The 26398-nt window shown below is 35.8% G+C and overlaps 1 protein-coding gene across 1 annotated transcript in view; it reads right to left on the bottom strand.

Annotated features, from left to right (window-relative positions):
- Window positions 1-26398, bottom strand: part of CEP350 (centrosomal protein 350) — a 97135-nt gene that overhangs the window by 24713 nt on the left and 46024 nt on the right. Inside the window, exons 21-28 of the mRNA XM_070940938.1 lie at window positions 25887-26080; window positions 24624-24808; window positions 23824-23911; window positions 13229-13372; window positions 11884-12035; window positions 9541-9663; window positions 3400-3599; window positions 1918-2129 (exon numbers count right to left, since the gene is read on the bottom strand). Coding sequence (XP_070797039.1) covers window positions 1918-2129; window positions 3400-3599; window positions 9541-9663; window positions 11884-12035; window positions 13229-13372; window positions 23824-23911; window positions 24624-24808; window positions 25887-26080 — 1298 coding nt within the window. The remainder of the gene's footprint in view (window positions 1-1917; window positions 2130-3399; window positions 3600-9540; window positions 9664-11883; window positions 12036-13228; window positions 13373-23823; window positions 23912-24623; window positions 24809-25886; window positions 26081-26398) is intronic.

The raw sequence follows: 26398 nt of genomic DNA, 5'->3' as shown, positions 1-26398 counted from the left end.
ATTTAATAACTGCAGTGATTCTCTTAATAATGTGGGAAAAAAATAGTAAAATACAACGTAATTCGTTTAACAATTGCCTTACTTAACAACAGAAATTTTAGGCTCAATTGTAGTCATAAGCTGAGGACTACCTATAGTTTCATTTCATCTATACTTAAAACACTGTTATGTTTTGAACTACATCTAAGAAGTCCTGAAGGAAACTGCAATACAAAGAAATAAATAAAATGAAGGCAATAAATATAAAATGATATGAAAAGCATAGAGAAAAGGTATTGAATAGATGAAGATCTTGAAAAGCAAAGAAAATGGGGAGAAATAAAGAAAAGACTAAGCTAAAGAGAAGGTAGGCAAAAGGTTTGGAGTTTTATTTCTGCATGGGAGATTAAGGAGCGAAACGGGTACTGTAAGTCTTGGGTCTCTTTTAGGCATTCAGTTTTACCTGTTAAGACACCTGAGGTGTTTTCCCAAGTTGGGCCCTGTCCCTACCCATTTTTCAAGTACAGCCCTGAAATGCCAATTTGACACTTGAAGATAATGAATTTTCTGTGCTCCTTGAATAATGTTTTGAATATTAAGAAGACTGAAAGTTATTATCCTTGGGATTCTCAATTTCACATTCGAGATTACTCCCATCTGCTTAGGAAGATTTTCATAGGTAGTAAATCAACAGAATCTCAATCTCTCTCAAGGTCTCATTTAAAAATTGACCTCCAGCACCTCTTTCCTAACAGTACTCAAAGCACTTCAAGACTGTGGTCCTGAAATCTGAAGTCAAACTATGGGAACATTTTGTTTTTTTAAGGGCAGTAAGCAGTAAAATAGTATTTATGTTTCTGATATCACTAGCACTTAAATTTATATACCACTCTATAGTGTTTTACAGAACTTTCTGAGTGGTTTACAAATATCCTCATGTTGCCCCCAATAATCTGGGTCCTCATTTTACTGATCACGGAAGGATGGAAGGCTGAATCAACCTTGAGCAGCTCAGGATTGAACTCCTGGCAGTGAACACAGTCAGCCTTCAATACTGCATTCTAAGCACTGCGCCAGATGTATTAACCCTATTTTACTAAAAAGAAAAAAAAAGGAAAGAGGGGGGAAAGGGGGGGGAAGAAACTTTCCCCAAATAACCATTTACAACCTTCACAGAAGGATTCTGACAAGCAAAGCCAATGGGGGAACCAGATTCATTTGACTGTGACTGTACGATTTGCTTAATGACCTTGGCAAAAAAAAAATATGACTCATTTAATAGCATCATCGCTTAATGATGAGAGTTCTGGTGCCGAGTTTGGTCATAAGTCAAAGACCATCTGTACGTCACTTCAACAGGGTTTTAGAGGCTGAAAAAATAGTTTAGGGTGACCCCACTCATAAAATGTTGCCTACTCTTGCTAGTGACAAAAGTCACCATCTTTTCACCCTTTTAGTCAGGTTTAATGTTGTATCAGAAATCATTTCATCTCCTTTGTCCATTGTATAACATAGATTATGTAAGCATGGTATTTGGAGATTAAGTCACCTTTCCTATTTAGATGATCTCACATTAGATAGCAACACCGCAACACCCAATCAACAGAGAAAATTACAGTTTAGCCTCATTCACTTAATCTGAGAAGTAAACTAGAAAAAGTATGAATTGTGAGTGCATCTCTTTTACCTTTTAACAGTATATTTTGTACATTTTTAACAAAATTACCATGTTGTGTTACAATAAATACACACTGGACATTACTTTTATATTATGTGTTCTAGAAGTAGCTGGAATTAAGAATGAATACTTCTTTTCTTTTTTAAAGAAAGTGTATGTTCAGACATTTATCTGACTGATGTACTAATGTAATATAATATTCAAATTAAGTCTTTAATTTAATTTCAAAGAATGGCAAATGGATAATCAAATTTACTTACAGGTTTTCCAGGAGAAACAGCAGATTCTGGTTCTTGTGTATAAACTATTTCTTCAGTTAGTGTGTGATCTAGGCTTCTAGGCTCGCCTTGAATCTCAGAAACCTTTGATGGAACAGACTCAACAACTAGATTGCTCAATTCTTCTGGGACCGAGCTTTCACTATTTAGACGAGAACAAGGTGGCATTGAAGAGTCTTCTTCACTGGCTGTCTCTGAGAGAAAAAAAATGGAAAATGATCAATCCCTCAAAAACTCCCAGGACTTTACTGACAGGCTTTTAAAAACATTTTTATACATGCTTAGAGTCATACTAAAAATTAAGAAGACAGACACCACTGAACTTTTTGGCTTTTTAAACATATTTCAACATAGAGTATTTGACCTTAATTTCCACAATATTGATCAAGGGATATAACAAGTATCATCCACTATTTACATTTTATAGTCCATAAACACAAAAGCAAATTTCACCTCTTGAAAAAATAGATATACCCCTACATTTATCATTATCTCAAATATCTAAATTAGAATTATGTGCAGATTAGAACAATTAGAACATTGTTAGAGAAGAATTGGGAAGAGCCGGTCTTATTTAAACCTCAGATATTTAGTTTGATTTGCTGTTTTTGGTGAAGTTTGTGTTTAGATTGAAAGAGCTCTCTGAGGCCTTCAAAAAGAATTCAGAAAGAAGGTTATAGAAGTCCATGAGATTAGGTAGGGATTTAAAAAGATCTCCAAACAACTGGACATTAATCATTCCACTGTCCAGAAGATCATCTACCAGTTGAGATGTTAAAAACAAAAAAACTTTACAATGGGCGTACTTACTTTTTCATGTGATCATGTATGAGAATATATTGAAAATTTTAGAGAAATACATTTCTATATTATTATTTTATCTATTATTTTACCTATTATTCATTTGCTTTTTATATTGAAAATTTATCTCTCCTTTAAGTAGAATTGTTTGACACAAATAGTAAGCCAAAACCAATTATTTAAAAATTTGGGATAAGTATGATGTTTGAATGCAGCTTTTGGAACACAATCAGGTCCTGAATACATGAAAGCTCTTTCTTATTTTGCACAGGTACTTTTGTTGAACAAAATAATCTGGATAAGTCAAACTTTTTCCACAAAATCAGCACATTTCTAATATCAAGATTTAGAGCAGGGGACAACAAACCATGATCCATGGGCCAAATCTGGCCTGCCACTTCTTTTTGTATAGCTCACAGGCTAAAAATAGATGGACAGATGGGCAGCAGATTGCTGAAACCAAGCCTCAGCTGAACTCCCATGATGAGGGAAAGAAATGAAGATGGGGTGTCCCAGGCAGTAGCAGCAGCCTATCATTGAACCAAGCTGTCCAATGGCTGCTCTGCTCATGAAAGCAGATAGGAGAAGGGAATCTGGCCCTTTATAGAAAAAGTTTGCCAACTTTTAATTAGAGTCCAACAAATTAAATGTTATAGTTTCTACCTTTTTGATCAGATTTCTGATCTCCTGCTCCTTTTTTATTTGCTTTTGTTTTATGCAGTTCTTTTTCCCAAGCAGCTAGCGCTTGTTTTTCTATCTGACGTATCTCTGCTTCTTCTGCATCTAAACGTTGCTTCCACTGCAGCAGCTCCTCTGCATACTGACGCCGCTGCATCAGTTTTTGCTCTCGCTTGGTCAAGAACCTGGTGAAGAAACAGGAGAAACTGTTCACTATTGTCTGAGATATAAATATTCAAACTTCTGTTATGCTAATTGGTAAAAGTGTTTCACTCGTATTGCTGCTGTGAATAAGAATGTGAGTCTGATTTTTTTTGTTAAAAAAACCTCCAACTCTATTGATATGGTACAAGGTGATAGGTAACGTTACTGATTGCTTAGTTTAGGAAAAGGGATGTTATGTTTAGATATTAATATACTTAAAAGATTTGAATTAAGAGATATACGTATGGGGGTGGAAGAAATGGGTAGATTATGAGTAGAATAAATGCCAAATTAGGATTTATTATATAGTTTCATAGCCGAATGTTGTTTTGAAACGTATAGTATATGGGGGACATAATAATAATGTTAGAAAGAAATGTTTAGTATATAGGGGGTGGTGTAAAAGGGTGATAAAGTATTATATATTGTGATATTAATTTGGATTTCATCTTGTAGAAGCCATGGGGGGAGGGGAGGGGGAGGGGGGGTTAGGGAGCGGGGGGGAAAGGGGGAAAATTTGTATTTGAAAAACTTTTTCAATAAAAAAAACAAAAAACCTCCAACTCTGAAGTAACACACACACACACACACACACACACACACACACACACACACACACTAACTGTAAACAAAGTTCTTAAACTGCCTCTGCTCTTCAAGAAAAAAAAAAAGATTGCTGTTCTATTTAGACTAATATTTAAGCAGTGCCACGAGAAAGCAGCATTAAGGCTACCAGACTTCTGAAAACCAGTTGTAGATCAATTTAGAAAGAAAGCTTCAGGGGTTGTCATTTAGCAATGGAGAGTTATCAAAATTGGATGTTTTTTAAACCACTGTAAAAATCAGGACATAATTCTCATTAACAACTGTAAATTAGAAATTGCACATCAGGCTTTCTTTCTAGGTACCATCCCCATTATACCCATTATAGTGGTTTCTCGTCTCCTAAGCTGTACTGAACTGATTTTCATCCACCTATAGCAATACAATGCCTTCCACTGTTCCCTGTGACTTAGGCAACAAAGTAATTATTCTAAAATGGTAAATGATGAACAAGGTATTAAAAATGCAAGTTAATGATGATATAAATATAATCAAACTGGAAAGCATAGTAAGTGAATATAGTAAATTTGTAATAAATAAATATAGTTCGAATCTTTTAAGAAAAAAGAAAAGTGGAAAAAATCCAATAGTATGTCCCTTTGGTATTTTAATTAATTTTAAATCGTATCTTAAAACTTGCCATCAGAGAAAGTCACATTATCTAATGCTATGGTCTCTGATAACTGGAACAGAGATTACAAAAGGAGAATTACGTGAATTTAAATACATATGTGCAAATTAACAAATACTGGGGAAATTAATATCCAATTTAAATGAAAGTACCAGTATAATAAGGTTATATGAGATTAAGACATAGTCAAGTGTACTAGACCTTGTACTCCCTAACAGACGAGCTCCCTGTTAAGTCACTATCTGCTATCTTATTTAGTATACCTAACAAACTATCCATTATGGTAATAAGTTGTGATGGTTATAAAACAAATCATCAATGACTGGACTCATTTTATAACCCTTTTCAGTTGTAAAGTCAATGATGTGCTCAACCCATTGTTTGCTATGGACTGATTTTGCCGAAAACTGGAAGTAAATGCTGAGTTTAGCAAAAATATTGCAAATCACGGTCACATGATTATAGGATGCCACAAATATCTAAAAATGTGGGATGATTGCTGAGTGCCTGAAATGCACTCATGTGATTGTGTGGTATGGGGGCTGTTGGGAAATTGGAACAAGGTCATAAGTACCTTCTGCATGATCCATTTTAGCTTCAGTCAGTTGCCAAGTGAGGGCTTGGCAAGTTGAGGGCTACATGTAAAACACTATTCACACACTGATTCACACTAGCAGGGTTTCTATCGAAAACAGAAAGGTCCAGAAATATTGGGACATTGACACAATTCTAACATCTTTGGCTCTATACACCACCACAATGCAGTTGGAATGAAACAAACACAATGTGCGTTAACTGCAGACTGTCAGCTTTAATTTGAGGGTATGTATATCAACTCAGGTGAATGGTGTAGGACTTACAGCAGTTTGCATATGTGCCTCCCACTTGTTAAGGGACCAAAAGTAATGGGACAGAATAATAATCATAAATTAAATTTTCCCTTCTTAATACTTGATTGCAAATCCTTTGCAGTCAATCACAGCCTGAAGTCTGGAACGCATGGACATCACCAGACGTTGGGTTTCATCCCTGGTGATGCTCTGCCAGGCCTCTACTGCAACTGTCTTCAGTTCCTGATTGTTCTTGGGGCATTTTCCCTTCAGTTTTGTCTTCAGCAAGTGAAATGCATGCTCAATGGGATTCACGTCAGGTGATTGACTTGGCCATTGCATAACTTTCCACTTCTGTCCCTTCAAAAACTCTTTGGTTGCTTTTGCAGTATGCTTTGGGTCATTGTCCATCTGCACTGTGAAGCGCCGTCCAATGAGTTCTGCAGCATTTGGCTGAATGTGAGCAGATAATATTGCCCGAAACACTTCAGAATTCATCCTGCTGCTTTTGTCAGCAGTCGCATCATCAATAAATACAAGAGAACCAGTTCCATTGGCAGCCATACATGCCCACGCCATGACACTACCACCACGTTTCACTGATGAGGTGGTATGCTTAGGATCATGAGTAATTCCTTTCCTTCTCCATACTCTTCTCTTCCCATCACTCTGGTACAAGTTGATCTGGTCTCATCTGTCCATAGGATCTTGTTCCAGAACTGTGAAGGCTTTGTTAGATGTTGTTTGGCAAACTCTAATCTGGTCTTCCTGTTTTTGAGGCTCACCAATGGTTTACATCTTGTGATGAACCCTCTGTATTCACTCTGGTGAAGTCTTCTCTTGATTGTTGACTTTGACACACATACACCTACCTCCGGGAGAGTGTTCTTGATCTGGCCAACTGTTGTGAAGGATGTTTTCTTCACCAGGGAAAGAATTCTTCGGTCATCCACCACACTTGTTTTCCGTGGTCTCCCAGGTCTTTTGGTGTTGCTGAGCTCACCGGTGCATTCCTTCTTTTTGAGAATGTTTCAAACAGTTGTTTTGGCCACGCCTAATGTTCTTGCTATCTCTCTGATGGGTTTGTTTTGTTTCTTCAGCCTAATGATGACTTGCTTCACTGATAGTGACAGCTCTTTGGATCTCATCTTGAGAGTTGACAGCAACAGATTCCAAATGCAAATAGCACACTTGAAATGAACTCTGAGCCTTTTATCTGCACATTGTAATTGGGGTAATGAGGGAATATCACACACCTGGCCATGGAACAGCTGAGAAGCCAATTGTCCCATTACTTTTGGTCCCTTAACAAGTGGGAGGCACATATACAAACTGCTGTAAGTCCTACACCGTTCACCTGAGTTGGATGTACATACCCTCAAATTAAAGCTGACAGTCTGCAGTTAACACACATTGTGTTTGTTTCATTCCAAATCCATTGTGGTGGTGTATAGAGCCAAAGATGTTAGAATTGTGTCGATGTCCCAATATTTCTGGACCTGACTGTGTGTGTGTGTGTGTGTGTGTGTGTGTGTGTGTGTGCAAAAAATTAAAATCCCGCGTCATGTTAAATAAGTTAGTTAAAATGTTTAAAATTCTGGTTAAAATCCTAGCTTAAAATCTTCCAAAAATCCTTACAGAGCACTCTGCAAAGTCCTTTTAAAACCTTAGCTAACTTATTTAACATGACGCGGGAAAACACTCTAGATTTTAATTTTTTGCATATACACACCCGCGAAAACTTAAGAAGACTCAAGGACTGGTTTGAGGCTAATAAATACTGAAATATTGTAATGAACCATAGCACAATCTGAAATCAACCTTGTTTCCAATGCTTTTTCAAAACTCACATAATTTACAACCAGTGAAAGACAACAAATGGACAATTGAGGATACAATTTAGTGTCAAATTATACTACAAAATATAAATCTTACTGCTACTTTGCTGGCTGGATTTGGATGGTTCAGTGTGATCAGATAACTAAACAGTTCAATTGGAACCCAATATTTCCAACTCTAAAGGTTCAAGTACAGAGATAACATAAAAACAAGACAGAGACAAGTATGTTTTATATATGATATTTTTCACATGCAAGCATCCTACTAGCTTTCCATGTCTGCTGGGTGAGAAATTTCATGTTCTATATATCTTCAAGTTTTAGACACAGGAGAGGGATCTGATAGAAAGGAACTTTCACATAATTATCACCATTTTTCATTCTTTTTCAAAGAGATACAATCCCTTGTCAATTTTGTCTGATTATAATGATTTAAGACTTCATCTAGTTATGTGTAGCAAAGGTGAGTACAAGCATTCTTTTCTTGGCTACTTAGAACCTATTTTTCTATATAAGAATTTGTCTACAAATAAACTATTAGGCTGAAGTCACTGACCAAATTTATGGGGTCTACTATGAGACCAAAAATATTCTTACAAAAAACAAAACAAAACAACCTCTGCAATCATGTACATAATGTCAGATATTCTTTTCTTTGTAATATTATTTTATTGCAATAAGTGTGATTAGAGTTGGGACAGACAGCAAAAAGGTATGTATTAGCACATAGACACTTCATCTTGGCTCATTTATGATCCGAGACATAAAGCAATTTATTAAATATAAACAGTGGTGAAATCCAAATTTTTTTACTACCGGTTCTGTGGGTATGGCTTGGTGGGGGTGGTGTGGTTGGTGGGCATGGCAGGGGAAGGATACTGCAAAATCTCCATTCCCGCCCGACTCCAGGGGAAGGATTCTGCTAACTCCCCATTCCCTCCCCACTCCTGAGGGAAGGATATTGCAAAATCTCCATTCCCATCCCACTCTGGGGCCAGCCAGAGGTGGTATTTGCCGGTTCTCTGAACTGCTCAAAATTTCCGCTACCGGTTCTCCAGAACCTGTCAGAACCTGCTGGATTTCACCCCTGAATATAGAGCTATATCTTACTATTCCACAGTAATCACTCCCAAATCAGAAGTGATCCCAACCCTTACTCTTTTCATATATTTACTACAAAGTGCTCCAAACTTCCTCTCCTTTCCAAATACAATTTTTTAAAAAAGTTTTATTATTGGTTAGTCACTGTAATTCCACTACAAATACAAGATATATTTCTGCAAATTCTTGTAGAAAAATGCTTAAAACATTCCAGTAGTTTGTGAAGTTTACCACTGGTTTTTAAAGAAAAATGAAACCAGTGCCTCAGATTCTCCACATTCACTAAAAATAGAAAGTCTGAATTCCAGAGATGAATGTTATGAAGTCTCAAAAACTGCTGAAGTAATAGCCAATTAGCTATCAAGAACAAAGGAAATAGGTTCAAAATCTATGTGGTTCTAGCGTTTTCTTCCACATTAGCTAACAATTTTCTCTCCATTCTCTTCTCTATTTCTTACATCATACGAACTCATGAAAACACTCCAAGTTATTTCAGGGAAGATGCAATTACTGAAAACAACAACAAAAATTTCTGAATTCTGACTTGAACTCACTTCTATGGATTTGAATTCTTACTCAGGAAAGAACAATTTCTACTGTTATAGCCTCATACAAAGCCAATTTAAAAAAACAACAACAATTTAAAAGAGATAAAAGATGCTCTCATGTCTTCCCTGGGCCTTTTCATTAAGTTAAACATACCTAGTTCTCTTAACTGTTCATTGTATGATTTAGCCTCCAAACCCATTATCATCTTTGTTGCTCTATTTAACTAGTTAGAGATTGTCAGCTATCTATTGTCAGAAATGCCTGACTTTATACAGGGAAAGAAGGAGTTCTAAAAGAACTCCTAATCATTTAAAATTGAACAGGGCATGCTCAATCAAAGAATCTACCACTGAAAAAGGTAGGAAGTTACCTGACCAATTGGTTGTAGATATACAGCTGGAATTTGGGATGGAGGTTGGGAAAACAGACACTGAGAGAAGCCCAGTGGTGAGACGTAAAGACAGAGAAGAAGTAGTGAACAGGAGAGCAGTGTCTACAAAATAAGGAGGAAGAGTTTTAAGCCGATAACAAGAGACAGACAGAAAGCAAGAGCAGGAAAAGGTCTAGCAGAGTTTTAAATGAATCTCAAGTGTCAAACAGCATCATCCATCAACAAGTAGAATCTTTCAAACTGCAACAGAAAATAAGCATCACTTAAAATTCTTTATTCCTTGTCCCTGTTTTTTATACTAGCAACTTTACCTTATTATGGTATAATGCTATAGATAATTCTCCAGTTGTTTAAAGAATTACATTTAAGGGCAATTCCAATTATTCATTTAATAGTGCATTTTAAAAAGCTTATTACACTATTTTAATTAATTACTCCAAGGTTTCAAGTTGTGTTGTATTTATTGTATTTACTGTATTTATACCAATAGCAATAGCACTTAGACTTATATACCGCTTCACAGTGCTTTTACAGCCCTCTCTAAGCGGTTTACAGAGTCAGCCTATTGCCCCCAACAATCTGGCTCCTCATTTTACCGATCTTGGAAGGATGGAAGGCTGAGTCAACCTTGAGCCCGTGTTCAACTATTATAAACTAAACGAACAAAATCCAAAAATCAAACAAAAGCAGAGCTTTAGCTCGTAAGGTTGCTTAGTTTAAAAATGGCTCAAATCTTTATTAAACTTAAGAGTTTATAGGCTGTCATTTTGCTTCCGTTTTCATGTATTGCTTTGTAGCACACAGCATATTATTAAATGCCTAACCAGAAAGTAGCAAAAATTAAGGAAAAAAAAAACTGAAAAGGCTTTTAGAGCACAGAAGCCACTACTAGCGAAAGATAGTTAAGAATTTACAAAGATAAGACCAAAACTAATATCAAAAGAAATTAATTCTTTGACAGAGCATGCTCCTATTCACATGCAAACCATTCAATAGCCTTGTCTTCATTATCCAAAGATCAATTATGGTACTCCCCAGAATCTCTATTAGCCAAAATCTTATTGGAGGCATCATTATCCAACTCATCTTCACCATTTAATGTTTTTTCAAAGCTATACTAATTTTTTATATGTTCTTTCCAAACTCTCCTGTTTCCCCCAAAATAAGACATCCCCTGATAATAAGCCCAATCGGACTTTTGAATGCATGGCAATAAGGCCGAGCATTTATTTCAGGGTTCAAAAAAATATAAGACAAGTTCTTATTTTCGGGGAAACACGGTAATATAATATCCTACTTAATTATGCATTATTTAGCATTTATATATGTATCTTACATTCTATTCTCACTCTAAATTGAAATATTGGCAATACATTTCTTTTAATAAGCAGAGTAACTGCTGTTCTTCCATAAACTTAAAAACTAGAGAGATTACTTTTACCACGACCTTATTTTTCTTCTATTATAGACTGAGATCCTCAAAAAAAATTGTGACTAGAAGTCCCAAGATCTTAAGATATTCCGAAAGTCATAAAATTTTCGTGTTTTCAAAATAGTTTCTTAAAGGATTGTGAAAAATTGACAAAGATTCAATTCTACTATTGGAACCCAGGAATATATACCAATGTCCTATATGTATTCTAAAATACCATGCAATAAATAAAAACATTTTTAGGATTGAATTTTTCATTACTACATTCAGTAGCTATCTCGCACAGAGCTACATCTTCCTTTTGTTGTGAACGAAATATTAATTGCACATTCTATGTACTATAGAGAGATGTGTATTACTACAAAAACCAATTTCCCCCCATAAAATTGTGAAAATTTAGCTCAATACAGTTTCAAATTCTAATATTCTATAATAGGAATCCATTTTTCTCCTGTTGACATCGAATTTTCAGGCATAATAATATATTTTGATTGAAGATAATTCAAAAAGAAAAGCAACTTTTAAAAAGCTATATTCAAACATTACATTACAGCAAGCATTCTGCATTAAAGTAATATAACTGTGTATATAAAATTCCTAACTGTAGCTGCTGCACCAATTGCAAGAAGGGGCACATATATAGATTTAATGGAAGTACATATGCTTTGCCTTCAGAAAGCCCCACATTCATTTTTTACTATTACCAGTTAAACATTATTTCAAGTATCAGGAACATTAGTTTTTCATGCCTATTCATGATGGAAAGGCAGTCTGTATATTCATGCTTATTAATATATTTAAGCTACCAAACCACCATCAAGACTAAGCTGAAGTTCCACAATAGCTGTTGGAAGCCATTTCTATTAGGAATAAAACAAAATACAAATTACTTCTCATCCATTCGTCTCCGCATTTTCTTTAATTTCTGCATGATGCTACTTGTCTCAGAGCTGGAAATGGAGGAAGGACTATAGGCCTCTGCATCAGTTGGCTGAGGGCTCGAGGAATGGGTTTGTTTTTTATCATCTTCACTGCGGTGTTCCTAAAACAAAGAAACAAATAGAAATCACTTAAGAAGTCAGAAGAAGACTGTACTAGGTTTTAGATTTGCCATATGCTCAAATGAGGCAATGAAAATTTTCTTCAGATTTCTGTAGAAGAGTTATTTCTAATGCTGATAAAAAGGTTGAGAGTTATCAAGACAGGATCAGAGAACTCTTTGTGAATTTAGAAGCCTTCTGGACAGAAAGAGTACTGTAGAAGCAAATGGACAAGAGTTTTGCCTCGCTAAAATTGTCTATTTATAGGTTTCTAATTTGAAATTAAAGCTGGAAATTTTGCAGTATAACTTTTTATAAATATTATTAAACCAGAGGTTTTTGATTCTTGTTCTCTAGATTAACTTTTTCCAATCCATTGTTCTCCGTGGAACAAAGTCTGACACTGTTTTCAAACTTTCTTTATAGGTAGTCCTCATTTAGCCACAGTAATTGGGACTGAAATTTTTATTGCCAGGCAATGTGATCATAAAGTACAATGTCACATGATCATGCTGCTTAGCAACAACAGTTCTGGAAGTATCTTTTACCATTTTTAAATAAGGACCATGTGTGTCATTAAATGAGAACCTGGTATTAACTGCAAGCTCTGACTTCCTGCCAGCTTCCCCACTAATTTTGCCAGTGGGAAGCTGGCAGGAAATATCACAATCATATGAGCACAGGGGCATACAATGGTTAGTAATCTGGGCCAATTGCTCATTGCAATCATGTGATGGCAGAGACACTGTGACAAGTGGAACTTCAAACATCAGTCCTAGGTACTATTCCTTCAGCAGTACTGCAACTTTGAACAGTCACTGAACGAATGGCCATCAATAGAGGACCACTTGTATTTTATTTTTTAAAAAACAGAAATTTTAAGTTCTAAAATCTTGAGACTTTTAAATAAAATTTGCTGGTAACCAAAATACATAGTGTATGTGGATTGAGAATGATGTTGTATCACTTTCTTAGTTAGGATTCTTGTATCAATTATACACACAATACAACCAACGTTAAAGGTTAGCCCCATATCTAAGATTATTACAGCTACAACTGCTATACTAAGAAAAATAAAGTTCATTTATTCTTTGTATCTTAAGAATGTCACAAATTTTATTCTTCAAATGAAATGCTGTTTCATTTGACAATGTCAACTGGATAAAAAAAATAAGCAGAATAATTGCATTATCACCTTGCTTTCTCCTGCAGACTTGAGTTTTTCCTGTAATTTCATAGTGGTCTGGCGTATCCGTTCAATTTCTTCCTGCTGTTTAAGAATAAGTTGCCTTTCTTTCCGTGCTGCCTTATTAGCTTCCTGAAGGCGCTTAATTTCTGCCTTTATGGGTAAACAGGATAAAACAAAACAAAAAATAAGCTGTTATTTCCTCATCAGTTTACCTCTTAAATATCCTTGGTTTTTCATTTTTATTCTATGCTGTGCCACACTTTACAATTTTCTGCTTGTTGCTTTTATCCAAAGTTTATTAGAAGTTTATCCCAATCCACAAAGAATTCTCCACTCTCTCCTTCTACTTTATATTCTGTTAATTTATTAATTTTGTTTTTACCTCTGTATGTAATCTTCTTTCTAAAAATGTAAATATTCTCTCATCTTTCCCATACACACTATTTAGAACTTATTATGACTTTGGTTTTTCTCTCTTTATTCTTTTTTCTGAATTCTGTGTATCACTATCTTTGTTATTTTTAAAACAGTTTTCCTAGGACAAGTTATAGCAATAGAAATGCATTAATAAATTTTTAAAAACTAAAACTAAAATTAAGAATCCTCAGCTTTTAATTTTCTTTACTGTCTGTTCTTCAATTTCCTTCTTGTTTGCTTACTTCAGATCCAAAGCTTGTGAGCAGGGGCAACATCTACTGAAGCCTATTTGCCCCCAAATAGTGTTCATTGGTAGCAGTTTGCTTCAGGAAATTTCCCTTGCAAATGTCAATTTTCCTAGTTATGATTTTTTTTAAAAGTTAATTAAGAACTTTCCTTCACATCCCTTTGGTAGTTATGATTAGTGTGGGGGTGGGGAATACTATTCCCTATATTTTCTCTGTATTTGAGTATTATCTGTTTGCTTTCTATAAAATAATTTGTCCTGCTTTGTGGGTGTAAATGTATGATTTGGCACAAAGACTGAAATGTTCCCTACCTTTGCACTAAGATTCTTGAACAAGTGACTAGCCACAAATGACTCTAATTGGAAATTTCCATCGCTAAGCAAAGCCGTCATTAAGTGGAAGATCATGTACCTGCACCACTTAGGAATGGCAGTATCAATATTTCTGGTTGTGAGCAGGACTACACAGTCATGAGGTGAGTACCTCATACTTCTCCTGCACAGCCACCTTACCTCTCCTTCAATTCCCACCTATAGGTGATCTCTCTCCCATCTCTGCCTTTTTGGTCTTCTTGCACTCTGTAACCACTTACATGAAGGCCGTGCATGAAAAATGAGCAGGGGCCTCAGTCTGGGTGCACTTCATCAGCAGCAGGAGGAAGATGGCAAAAATCAGCTGGGGACAGCAGGTGTATGAACTGAAGTGCAAGGCAGCCAAAAGGAAAGGAGAGAGAGATGGGGAGATAGGAGCATGGGGAGAAATGAAGTGCATGCTGTGGTCATAAATGCAGGTGGGTTGCCAAGGTCCCAAAATTTTGATCACATGGCTGTGAGGATGCTGGAACAGCTGTAACTTTAAGGACTGGTGGTACAGATAGTCATCAACTTACGACCATAATGGAGCCTGTCCATTAAAGTCATGTCATGATGGTCATTCAGATCACATGATCGCTTTACTTAACAACTCACATCCCTACTCTCCCTGATGTGGTTGTTAAGCAACTGCATGGGCCATTAAGCAGAGCACATGTGTAGGAGGGCCCTGGAAGGTGTAGTATAGGGCTAGGCTTGCCTGCCCTGGGCTTCCCAAGGCCTCCCCACCCTGAGGCACCCTGTGCTCTGCTTCCTGTTTCTCAGCGCTAATTAACTATTGCAAGAAGATCACAGAGACTGACTACAAACAATAGCACGACGAAGCAGCAAGAATGGAAGATGCACTGAAATATCTGCAAGAAATACAGCTTGCCTACAAGCAAGAACTGGTGGGACCACAAAATAGACCAAGTAAAAGAAAATGATGAAGCTAAAGTACTCTGGAATTTCAGAATTCAAACGGACAAGCACCTGCCACATAACACCCAGACTTAACAATTTCAATAAGACAAACAAAAAAAGTCTGGATAGTGGACAATGAGTACCTGGAGACAGCAGAAGAGAAGAGAAAGAATTGGAGAAAATCACAAAGTATAAAGACCTGCAAATAGAAGTAGAAGAACCATGGCAATGGAAAGCAAAGATAGTACCAATAGGTGCCTTGGGTGCAATCCCAGGAGATCTGGAGCACCACTTGAACACCATCAGCATTGATAAAATCACCAACAGTCAATTGCAAAAGGCTTACATCTCGAGACCATTCTTTTAACACCATCAAAGAACAAAATCTCCCTATCCCAGGAAAGGATTCAGTAAGTGGATCAAAATGCCAAAGACAATCTAAACATCGGGTTGATTATGAAATTAAGCATAATAATAATAGTAATATAAGCAGAACTTTTGAAAGACTTCCGGTTTGCGAGCTTCGGTGACGGCGGTGTTTTTTTTAAAGACCGCCAGCCCCGCCGCCTGTAGAGCCGCCCCGCGATCGAGGAGCGGCTCGAAAACTCTGAAATCCTGAGGATTGAAGGTGAAGAGACAGCAGGGTACAGGTCGAGCCCCTGTAACCCCCCAGGGAATTGTTTCTGGGGAGGAAACAGGCGCGGCTCCCTCCCAACCTGCTGAGACTCCGGGCGGCGTGGGACGATTCTGCCTTCAGCAGAACAAGCCGGCTGCACCAAACATTTAAAGTGAAAGGAACCAACCTTAACAAGCAGCGGAAATACCAATTTGAATCCAGAAACTTGAAAATTGCAAGTATTAGTGCTTTGTTGACTTTTTAATTCAAGAGAAAAAGCGAGTGAGTGAAAGTGATTTGAAAAAACATGGCGCCCAGCATTTGAGTTAACGAGCTAGTGAGAGTGGATTTGTGAAGTCATCCTGCTTTGCTACAAAGTTACAAAGCTGCTACAAAGTTGCTCTATTTAAAGAAAAATTCCTTTTTTAAAAAATTTGACTCTGCTTTGCTTCAGTCTCTATTTGATTAAAACTGGGGGACTTTTTTAGAAGTCTCTGTGGAGGTGGAAAAGGAAAAAGGACCCCCCTTTTCAGAAAAACTAGCTTACGTGGCAGGATGGCTTCAAAGAAGCAGGAAGGAAAGGCAACAGGGGGGGGGATCCCCCACACATAAACATGAAACGCAGCTTCCCCCTGCTCAACAGATACAGACTCAAAAAAAAGACTTTGATATTGAACATTTAAAAGAATTTATTTCTAAAGCTTTGGATGATAAATTTCAAAAATCCCAACAGGAAATAGATGATAAACTTCAAAAATCTCAACAGGAAATCATGCAGGAAATTAATGAAATTAAAGATATGGTGAAACAGGATTATGGCAAGGTGACTAAAAAAATAGCAGAGGTGGCGTCTGGCCTTGGAGAATTTATTATTAAAGTTGACTCTAAAGTGGAAGAATTTAAATCAGAAGTCAATGTTAAGATGAAAGACAATGATTATAAAATTTCTGATGTTGATGATAAAATGCAGAGAGTTGAAAACGAAATTGTTATGATGCAATTCAGGGCAATGGAATTTGCCATAAGGTTACGAGGAATCAGAGAGGATGACAGACAGGATTTGAGACAGATTTGTGCTGATGCTCTGGCAAGGATTTTAAAAATTAATCCTGATGTGGTTTTTTACAAAATAGACAAAATTTACAGAGTGAATTCTTGGGTGGCCAGACAAAGACAATTGCCTAGAGATGTGGTCATATACTTCACGGATAGAGCAATAAGAAATGACATCCTGCAAAAATCTTTTCTTACTTCTGTGCAAGTGGGGGGTGCACAAATTGGAGTCTACAAGGAACTACCACCTAAAATGCTGAAAGCCAGAAAAGATTTTGGCTTTCTTGTAAAAGAACTGCAAAAACAAGAGATACCATTTCGATCGGACGCCCCAACTGGCATAATTTTGAAATATAAGGGAGAAAGACATCGTTTGAATACTGTGGAGAAGGCGGAGCATTTTTACACTACTATTTTTAAAGAAAGAACACCATCTCCACGTACATCTACAGTTCTGGAGATTAAGGAGAGTGACAAGAAGCAACTTCAACAAGAACCGCAAGAACAGTCAAAACAGGTGGAGCTAGAGGAAACGCAGGGTGCGGAAGGAGGTTTCTTGGATGAGCCCCTGTTGGAATCTTCTCCAATCTTGGACCCAGTTCGGATGGTTGAGGTTAAGGATCAGCGCATAACTCGTGCAAAATCTAGGCAACTTAAAGAAAAGCAACAACAACAGGAAAGACAAGACAAAAAGGGAGCTAAGAGTACCACACAAGAGATTGGAACCATGGGGGGAGCGAGACCGAAGATTCCGGAAGATATTCGGTTATTCTGCTCGTTGCTCCATAAAGATAAAGATGACGATTAAGTGTTTATCTTGGAATGTGAATGGGTTGAACTCGGTACAGAAAAGGAAGAAGTTATTTGTATATCTGAGACAATTTAATAATGATATAATTTGTTTACAAGAAACTCATATCACAACTCAAGATCAAAAATACTTGATAAATTCCAAACTAGGCACACATTTTATATCTTCAACTTCGCAAAAAAAGAATGGTGTGGTTATTTATGTAAATAAAAGATTAACAGCTAAAATTATAGAAGCAGATGAAGATGGTAGGTTTATAGCAATCGAATTGCTTACAGTGAATGGCCAAATTCTTTTGATTGGAATTTATGCTCCCAACCAACAACAGGATTATTTTTATAAAATGTTACATACTAAAATATTGCAATGGGACTATAGATCTATTTTAATAATGGGAGACTGGAATGGAGTAATTGACTCTAAACTAGATAAAAAGAGTTTGGTGAAATCCAGAATCAGACTACCACAGACGTTTTTTGATATGAAAGAAGATCTGGAATTAAAAGATATTTGGAGAATACATAATCCAAAAGAACTGGATTATACTTTTTTTTCCGACAGACATAGATCCTTCTCTAGGATTGACTTTATTTTGTTGTCAGATGATTTACTTGTCAAGGCAAAAAGAACAAAGATTCTTCCAAGAACCTTGTCCGACCATAGCCCAGTATGGATAGAAATTGAGATGGCTAAGAATGAGCGACGTTCTTGGAGAGTGAATGAGAACTTGTTCAGATATGAAAAAAACATAAAAGAATTTAAAAAGCATTTGAAAGAATTTTTTTGAAATAAATTTGAATAAAGATACCCCAATTGAAATTGTGTGGGATGCGAGCAAAGCTTATATGAGAGGGGTGCTTATCTACATGAATTCTAAACATAAAATGAATCGACAAAAGAAAAGATCTGAATTGGAAATAGAAATAAAGAATAAAGAACAGCTACTTATTAAAAACCCAACAGATGAAAGAATACGTGGTGTAATAAAACTTCTAAAAGACCAATTGCAAATGCTTATGGCGGAACAAGTTGCAACAAATTTACAATATGCGAAGTATAATACCTTTTGTAATGCCAATAAACCGGGCAGATGGTTGGCCTACACTTTAAGAAAAAAGCAGAGTATACGGACTATTGATAATATTGACATTGGAGGGAAAGAAATTCTTCAACAAAAATTAATTAAAGAAGCTTTTGTGGACTATTACACTAAACTATATGCTAAAGATGATGTGCAGAATGGACTTATAGAAAAATATTTAGATAATAAAAGAGTCACAAAAATTACAGATCAACAAAAGGAAAGAATGAATTATCCTATAACAGAGGAGGAGATAATGGCAGCAATTAAACAATTAAAAACAGCTAAAGCTCCTGGAACTGATGGCTTGACAGCAGTGTATTATAAAACTTTGCAAACAGAAATGGTGGAACAACTTAGAGATTTGTTTTGTAATATTCAACAAGGGGGTAAAATACCCCCATCATGGACAACAGCATATATTTCTTTGATATCAAAAGAACAAGCAGGTCCTAAAAAACCGGAGAATTATAGACCAATATTTCTTCTTAATACTGATTATAAAATGTATGCAAAAGTACTAGCCAACAGGCTGATGCCAGTAATTCAAAAGGTGATTCATGATGACCAAGCGGGATTTATCGAGGGTAGATACATGAAGGATAATGTAAGGCAAGTAATAGATTTATTGGAATATCTTGAGAGGAATAAACAGGTACCTGCAGTGCTGGTCTTTTTGGATGCGGAAAAGGCCTTTGACAGAGTGGATTGGAATTTTCTATTAAAGACTTTAAAAAAGATGGACTTTGGGGACCAATTTATACAGGCGGTCTCAGCAATTTACCAAGAGCAAAAGGCACAGATTATTATTAATGGAAGTTTGACAACAGAGTTTAAAATTGAAAAAGGAACAAGACAGGGATGTCCGTTATCCCCATTGTTATTTATTTTAACATTAGAAGTCTTGTTAAATACAATATGGGACTCTAATATCTTGAAAGGTATAACGATAAGGCAAGAGGATTACAAAATAAAAGCATTTGCAGATGATCTGGTTGTTACCCTAACACAGCCAATGGAATCAATAATCCAGATGAAGGACATTATACAAGACTATGGTAAAGTTTCAGGTTTTAGACTGAATCAGAAAAAAACTAAGATGATAGTTAAAAATATGACACAAGATCGTAAACATGCGCTTGAAAGGAGGGCAGGTTTTGAGATTGTACCAAAGGTAAAATATCTAGGAGTTCAGGTTGCAGAATCAAATATGAAACTGTTTCAAAATAATTATGAGGTTTTGTGGTAAGAGGTGCAGAAAGATATGGAGACTTGGAAAAAACTGCAGCTGTCTTTACTTGGAAGAATAGCAGCAGTTAAGATGAACATTTTGCCAAGATTTCTTTTTTTGTTTCAAATGATTCCGGTGCTCAAAAGTGAAAAGCAACTGAAAGTCTGGCAAACTGGAGTGAACAAGTTTGTCTGGAACGAGAAAAACCCAGAGTGAAATTGAAAATTATGCAAGATGTTCCAGAAAGGGGAGGTCTTAAACTTCCAAACCTACAGTTATATTACGAAGCAGCAGCTTTGACTTCAGCAAGTGATTGGTTTGGAAGGAAAAAGACTGGAATATTGAATATAGAAAGTTTTGATCTTGAATTTGGATGGCATGCTTACTTATTTTATGATAACAAAGTGGATAAAGTATTTAAAAGCCATATACTTAGAGACTCTTTGATGAGAGTTTGGAAGAAGCACCGATTCAAATGGGATTATAAAATACCGCTATGGCTGGATCTTGGTCATATTATGTGGAATACAAATATAATGTCACTCGGGGGGTTTTTATACAAAGAGGTTCTTTTTACAGATGCGGGCAGATGGCAGTTGAAGACACTACAGACACTGTTGGACGAAGGGATTAACTTAACTTGGTTACAATATAATCAATTACAATTGAGATGGAGAGAGGACCAAAAAACTGGTATTATGTTACATGAGGAAGAATTGGTTAGACATATAAAAGAGAAAGGTCCAATGCATATTAAAAGGCTTTATAATGTTTTGTTGGAAAGGGATTCAGAAACTGAACTGGTTAAAGATTGTATGATTAAGTGGGCACAAAATTTTGCAGAGCCAGTGATGTTGGAAACATGGGAAAAAATTTGGGTTCAGAATGTTAAATTTACACAGTCGCAGAATCTGAGGGAAAATTTCTATAAAATGTTTTATAGATGGCATTTAGACCCCAAAAAATTGTCGTGTATGTACCCTAATGTTCAGCCAAAATGTTGCAGATGTGATTGTTTAGATGCTACATATTATCATGTTTGGTGGACTTGTAGGAAAGTTAAGGCTTTTTCGATAAAAATTTGGTGGGTCATGCAGAATGTTTTGAAGAAAAAAATTCAATTTTCTCCACAATTGTTTTTATTGGGTATAGTTAAGGGTTTTACTACGGGTGAAACAAAGTTGATATTGTACATGATAACAGCTGCGAGATTATTGATAGGTAAATATTGGAAGAATGAAGTTTTGCCCACGATTGAGGAATGGACTTTGAAGATGGCCAGTTTTGCAGAGATGGCGAAGATTTCAGCATTTTTAAAAGACTGTTCACAAGAGACTTATGAATGGGAATGGAAAAAGTGGATAGATTATGTTCAGAACAAATTTCAAACTAGGAAGTACCAAATAGCTTTTATTTGAAAATGATATTTTAAGATAGAAATATTTCAGTGTAATGAAGATGAAAAACTTACAAGGAGGAGGGAGGGGTTCAAGTTTTATATAAGTTTTATATTAAGGGTTTTTTTTTACCTGATATAAGTATATTGTGTGGAAGTCCGGGGGGAGGGGAGGGTTAGGGAGGGTTAGGGAGGATAGGAAGTTTGGGGTGGGTAGAGGGGGAGGGAAAAAGGGGTGAAAATGTAATTGTAAAACTTTTGCAATAAAAAAAAAATAGTAATATAAGCAGCCTACAAGTATCTGGGCATTTTATAGTTGGATAACTTGAAGTATGGATAAGTTACAAATGTGGTTAGTAAAGAATATGACCAAAGAGTGAGAAAATTGCTAGACAGAATTGAATGGTTGAAACACCATCAAAGCCATCAATACCTGCGCATTAATACCTGTTGGAATTATTAACTGGACATAAGCTCATCTGGATAGTTTGGATTGAGAAAAAAAAGCACGTGACTATTCACTATGCATGACATCCCTCTAGTGATAGTGACAGATTATATCTGCCTTGCAGAAATGGAGGCAGAGATTCATTTCAAGTCAAATAAACTGTCAAACAAAGAAAGTTTGCATTGGCTGATTAAATAAAACACAGCCAAGAACAAGGATTGATGCAAGTAAAAAACTGGAACTTACTGAATGGACAGGAAACAAAATGTGAATGCTGAAATAATGCAATAAAAATACAAACTGAATGCTGGCAAGGAAAAGCATTACATGCTCAATTTCTACAAAGATTTGAGGGCAAAGTGGATAAAGATAAAACCTGGCAATGGCTTATAACTGGAACATTAAAAAAATGAAATTGAAGTCTTGATTTTGGCTGCTTAAGAGCAAGCTAATGCAATCAAAGGTAGAACTGAAAAATGATTAAATGATTCAAAGTGCATATTGTGCAAAGAGGCAGAAAATAATTGTCTGAAATGGTATAGGGTTTCCTTCCTGAGCAGGGGGTTGGACTAGACAACTCCAAGGTCCCTTCCAATCCTGTTATTCTGTTAAAAAAGAGTAGATCATATACTCAGTTTGTGTGTAAGAAGATCACATAAACTGATTATAAACAATGACATAACACAGTCGCCAAAATGATTCACTGGAACTGGAACTGTAAAAATGAAAAACTGATTGGAATATATAGTTGAAATAGTAGTCAAAAAGTAGTAGATTAAAATACTATGGGATTTCCAAATACAAATGTATAAAGTCTTGGCACACAATACCCACATTTAACTGTGGTTTAAAAGAATAAAATATGGATAATTAATGTGGTAATACCAAGGGATATAGAACAGAAGACAAAGAACTGGAGAAAATCACAAAGTATCCAAGATCACAAAGTATCGAAGTTGAAAGATTATGGCAAAAACCAACCCCGATGGTCCCAATGGTTATTAACACATTGGGTGCCAAAGGAAAAAATCTTGTACATTGACAACATTTCCAACTGCAGTTACAAAAGGCCACACTAGTTGAATCTGCACATATTTTACGCTGCTATATTATGATATCCTAGCTTCTTGGGAAGGATTCAGTGCACATGAAGATCAATACCAGCTAAAGAACGGGCAGCTGTGATTTCACATGGTTGTGCGTATAATAATTTACAGTTGTTAATTTTGGGTTGCCACAGTGTATAGTATTCACTTTTAGAATAATACGTGCTGAAGTACTGTATCAAAATTGTCACTTTATGGGTCAAAATTGACATTTTCTCACCATTTATTTTACAATAAATGCTCTATGGCCAGTACTGTATACCATCCAACATAGTAAATTTAATTAAGAGAAAATATGTATTCACATAAATGTCAATTCAAATGATTAATATGATACTACAGTCTATTGAAATTAATATTTATTTAAATAAATACATATGACATTAGTACTAACTACTACAAGTTACTCCAGTATCCCAGAACCAGCCTCTTGGCAATAATTGTTATGTATGTCGATACACTAAATAAAATGCAAGATAAGGTAGTATTTTGGATCAACATTAAGTCAACACCCCCCCCCCCCAATAAATCTATTGTAAATCTTAATAAATCTGTTATTTGTAGACAGTTGCACTAATTATGATTATAAATATTATGACTTTCAGAATATTTGCATACCCAATTAACAACCTGTTTAAGAACTAACTGAGTCAGAACTACCTCAAAGTAAAAACACAATCATAGGAACTCCAGCTCTTGGTGAGAGCATCTATTCAAGTTTCTTGACAGGATGAAAAAAGTGCTTTGAAGGGGTTTGTTTCCTATCCAATCTAGTCTACATCCCTGGAATTCTTGGGAGATCCTCTGTCCAAATTCTAACAATGGCCAGTCTCATTTACCTTCTGAGAATAGCCAAGATTGGCCAGGTATTCCCACCTATGAGGCAGCTCAAAGCAATCTAACGTAAAAGTAGTGTTTACCTTCTCTTGCTGAAGTTTAAGAAGCAGGCCACGTTGTTTTTTACGGATAGGTGGCATTTTATCATCTTCTCCTTTATCTCGTAAATGTCTAAAAATAAGTAGCAAAAAAATTAAATTTCTTTCAATTCTGCATTGAATTATTTTCCCTCTTTTTTTTTCTTTTGGCTCTTTACACTATTGATAAAACACAGGCGTTTTATCTCAATGTCAGCAAATGCATAAGGAAATTTGGAAGCTATTCAACATTTGTTTAAAAAACTTAGATGTGAAGTGGGTGAGATAATTAAACATATGATACTATATTTAGGGCACGTCAAATTTTTCAACTTTCAATTTCCAAACGTTAGGGGTGCTCAAAAGTTGTGACATGCCTTGGGGATTGTAAAAATATTTTGGTTACTTTAATATAATTTAGATGTGCTTGGTAACGACATAAATATCATAACTTTTTAACATTTTGTTCGTTTCATATATTATAAGGAAAAGTATAAATAATCAAAGAAGCAAAACTGCATTTGAAACTTTTTAAAAAAGACTTCATTTGAGAAAATATCCTCATTATGATGTAATGTATAAAGTCATAAATACAAAGATGGGGTGGGTGCGAGTACAAACCAAACAAAATTAAAGACATTGTGATCATATTAAAATTGCAAAGAACTCTCCTTTGCTTGCTATCACGTTCATGACATTCATGAAACATTTGCAATAAGAATTTAACATAAATCAAAAAAGCCTGAAATCTTTAGGATGGGTAAAACTCTTGGTTATGTTATACATTGTGGGGTTTCCAGCTTTACCGTTTCTGGTGTTCTAGCCAAGCTAGTTCAGCCTTAGTCTTCTCTTTAAGTGCCTTTTCACGTAATCGGAGCAGTGAAGACTGGTGAGCAGCTCGCATTTCCTCTTCTCTCATGTACTGCCGTACCATTTCCATTGTAAATTTAGAAAAACTGTCTTGCCCTCCTGAAAATGGCAGGTTTAGCTCCTGATAAAAAAATAAAATAAAAAATAGTTTCCCCAGAATTCACAATCTCTTTATTGGGGGCAAACTGTTGATGTACTTTTATACTAATTATTACCAGATTTCCACTCTTGCTATAAAGAAATATTGTTTTCTACAGTGCAGATACATGACTATTTTATGTATAAGGTATGTTCATTTAATAAATTTATATCTGAGAATATGAAAATGAGTAACTTGAGACAAGCAGCAACAGAATAACAGACAAGAGCATTAACCAAGTTGCAGCTGAGGTGGAAGAGGACAGGGAAACATGATTTTCTAGCTGCAAAAGTATTCCAGCATCTATTATCCTTCCCAGTGCACCTGGGAAGAATCCCACGATTAACTCATATGCATTGCATATTTACAACAGTATCTGAAACAGGCTTTCTAGGAAGACCACAAGCAGAAGCTGGCCTCCTGTAATTCTGTCTTTATAAAATGTCTTACTAAAATTATTAATTCAGCAAATGATATTTGGCAAAATGATGCATCTAAATTAGGTTTTAATACAGCTATTACCACTGGCAGCTATTCATAGATCAAACTTCCAGAAATCTCTATAAATCCACCTCACCTATAGATACTCATTTTTAAAAACAATCTTCCTGAATTATGCCTATTATTTATTGAATTATTCCCTCTGCATTCAAGGAGATCATTCTTTTCATTCTCCATGAAAAGATTTATGGGAAGAAAACCACAACTTGTGCAAAATGTTGAATCTTTAGCAGACAACATAATGATGAACTTTTGCAGATAGATTAGACCCAGCATTCAGATTAGTGCAAAGAATGTCAGATGATGCCACCTTCAGTGAGCAACTAGGGGACAGACCTATGTATTTATTTCTGTTGATTGTTTCACTTTTTATGACAAATATTCTTCTAAAAGCAGTTACACGTATACTGTATAATTTGTAACAAATTTAAAACAGCTAAAACAACTAAAATATATGCATTAACAAACTTCCTACACAATCAATTGGCAATTGGAAAACAGGCTTATAAATGTTTTAAGATTCTGAAAAATGAACAGCTACAGCCTTTTGAAATCTTGCCTTAATAGGTGACAGGGTAGGCTTTCCAGGAGAAGCTTCCTCATCAGAATAAACTTGGTGATTTCGTTTCTTCAGATTGATCCGGCGGTGGCTCTCGGAAGGTAACAAAGACCGGAATGACTTCTCTTCAATATCATCTTCGGTCATAGACTCCTCAAATTTGAGGGAATATTCTGTTCCAATAGAAGTGGAATCTGAAAAGATACAATACAAGAAGAGGAGAAAATAAGGAATTCATTACAGTACAAAAAATGTTACAAAATAAGATTATGTTGCAAAAATTGAATGAGTAAATACTGACTGAATGGACAGAAATATAGATGTGCCTAACTATCAAAATTCCTGACCTTATTACAAAAACAATGAACATATACACAGACTCTTTGGATGACTATTACATACTAGAACTATGTAAACCCTTTGAGAGACACGTTTTGGGAAGATGCAAGAGCAGGTATGTACAGGTAGCCTTTGAATTGCAACCTTAACTGGAATCAGACGTTCCATCCCTA

This window comes from Pituophis catenifer, unplaced genomic scaffold (assembly GCF_029215685.1).
Source record: "Pituophis catenifer annectens isolate HBS135680 unplaced genomic scaffold, rPitCat1.0.hap2 SCAF_3, whole genome shotgun sequence".
Taxonomy (NCBI): domain Eukaryota; kingdom Metazoa; phylum Chordata; class Lepidosauria; order Squamata; family Colubridae; genus Pituophis; species Pituophis catenifer.
This window is presented reverse-complemented; position numbering and strand designations above follow the sequence as displayed.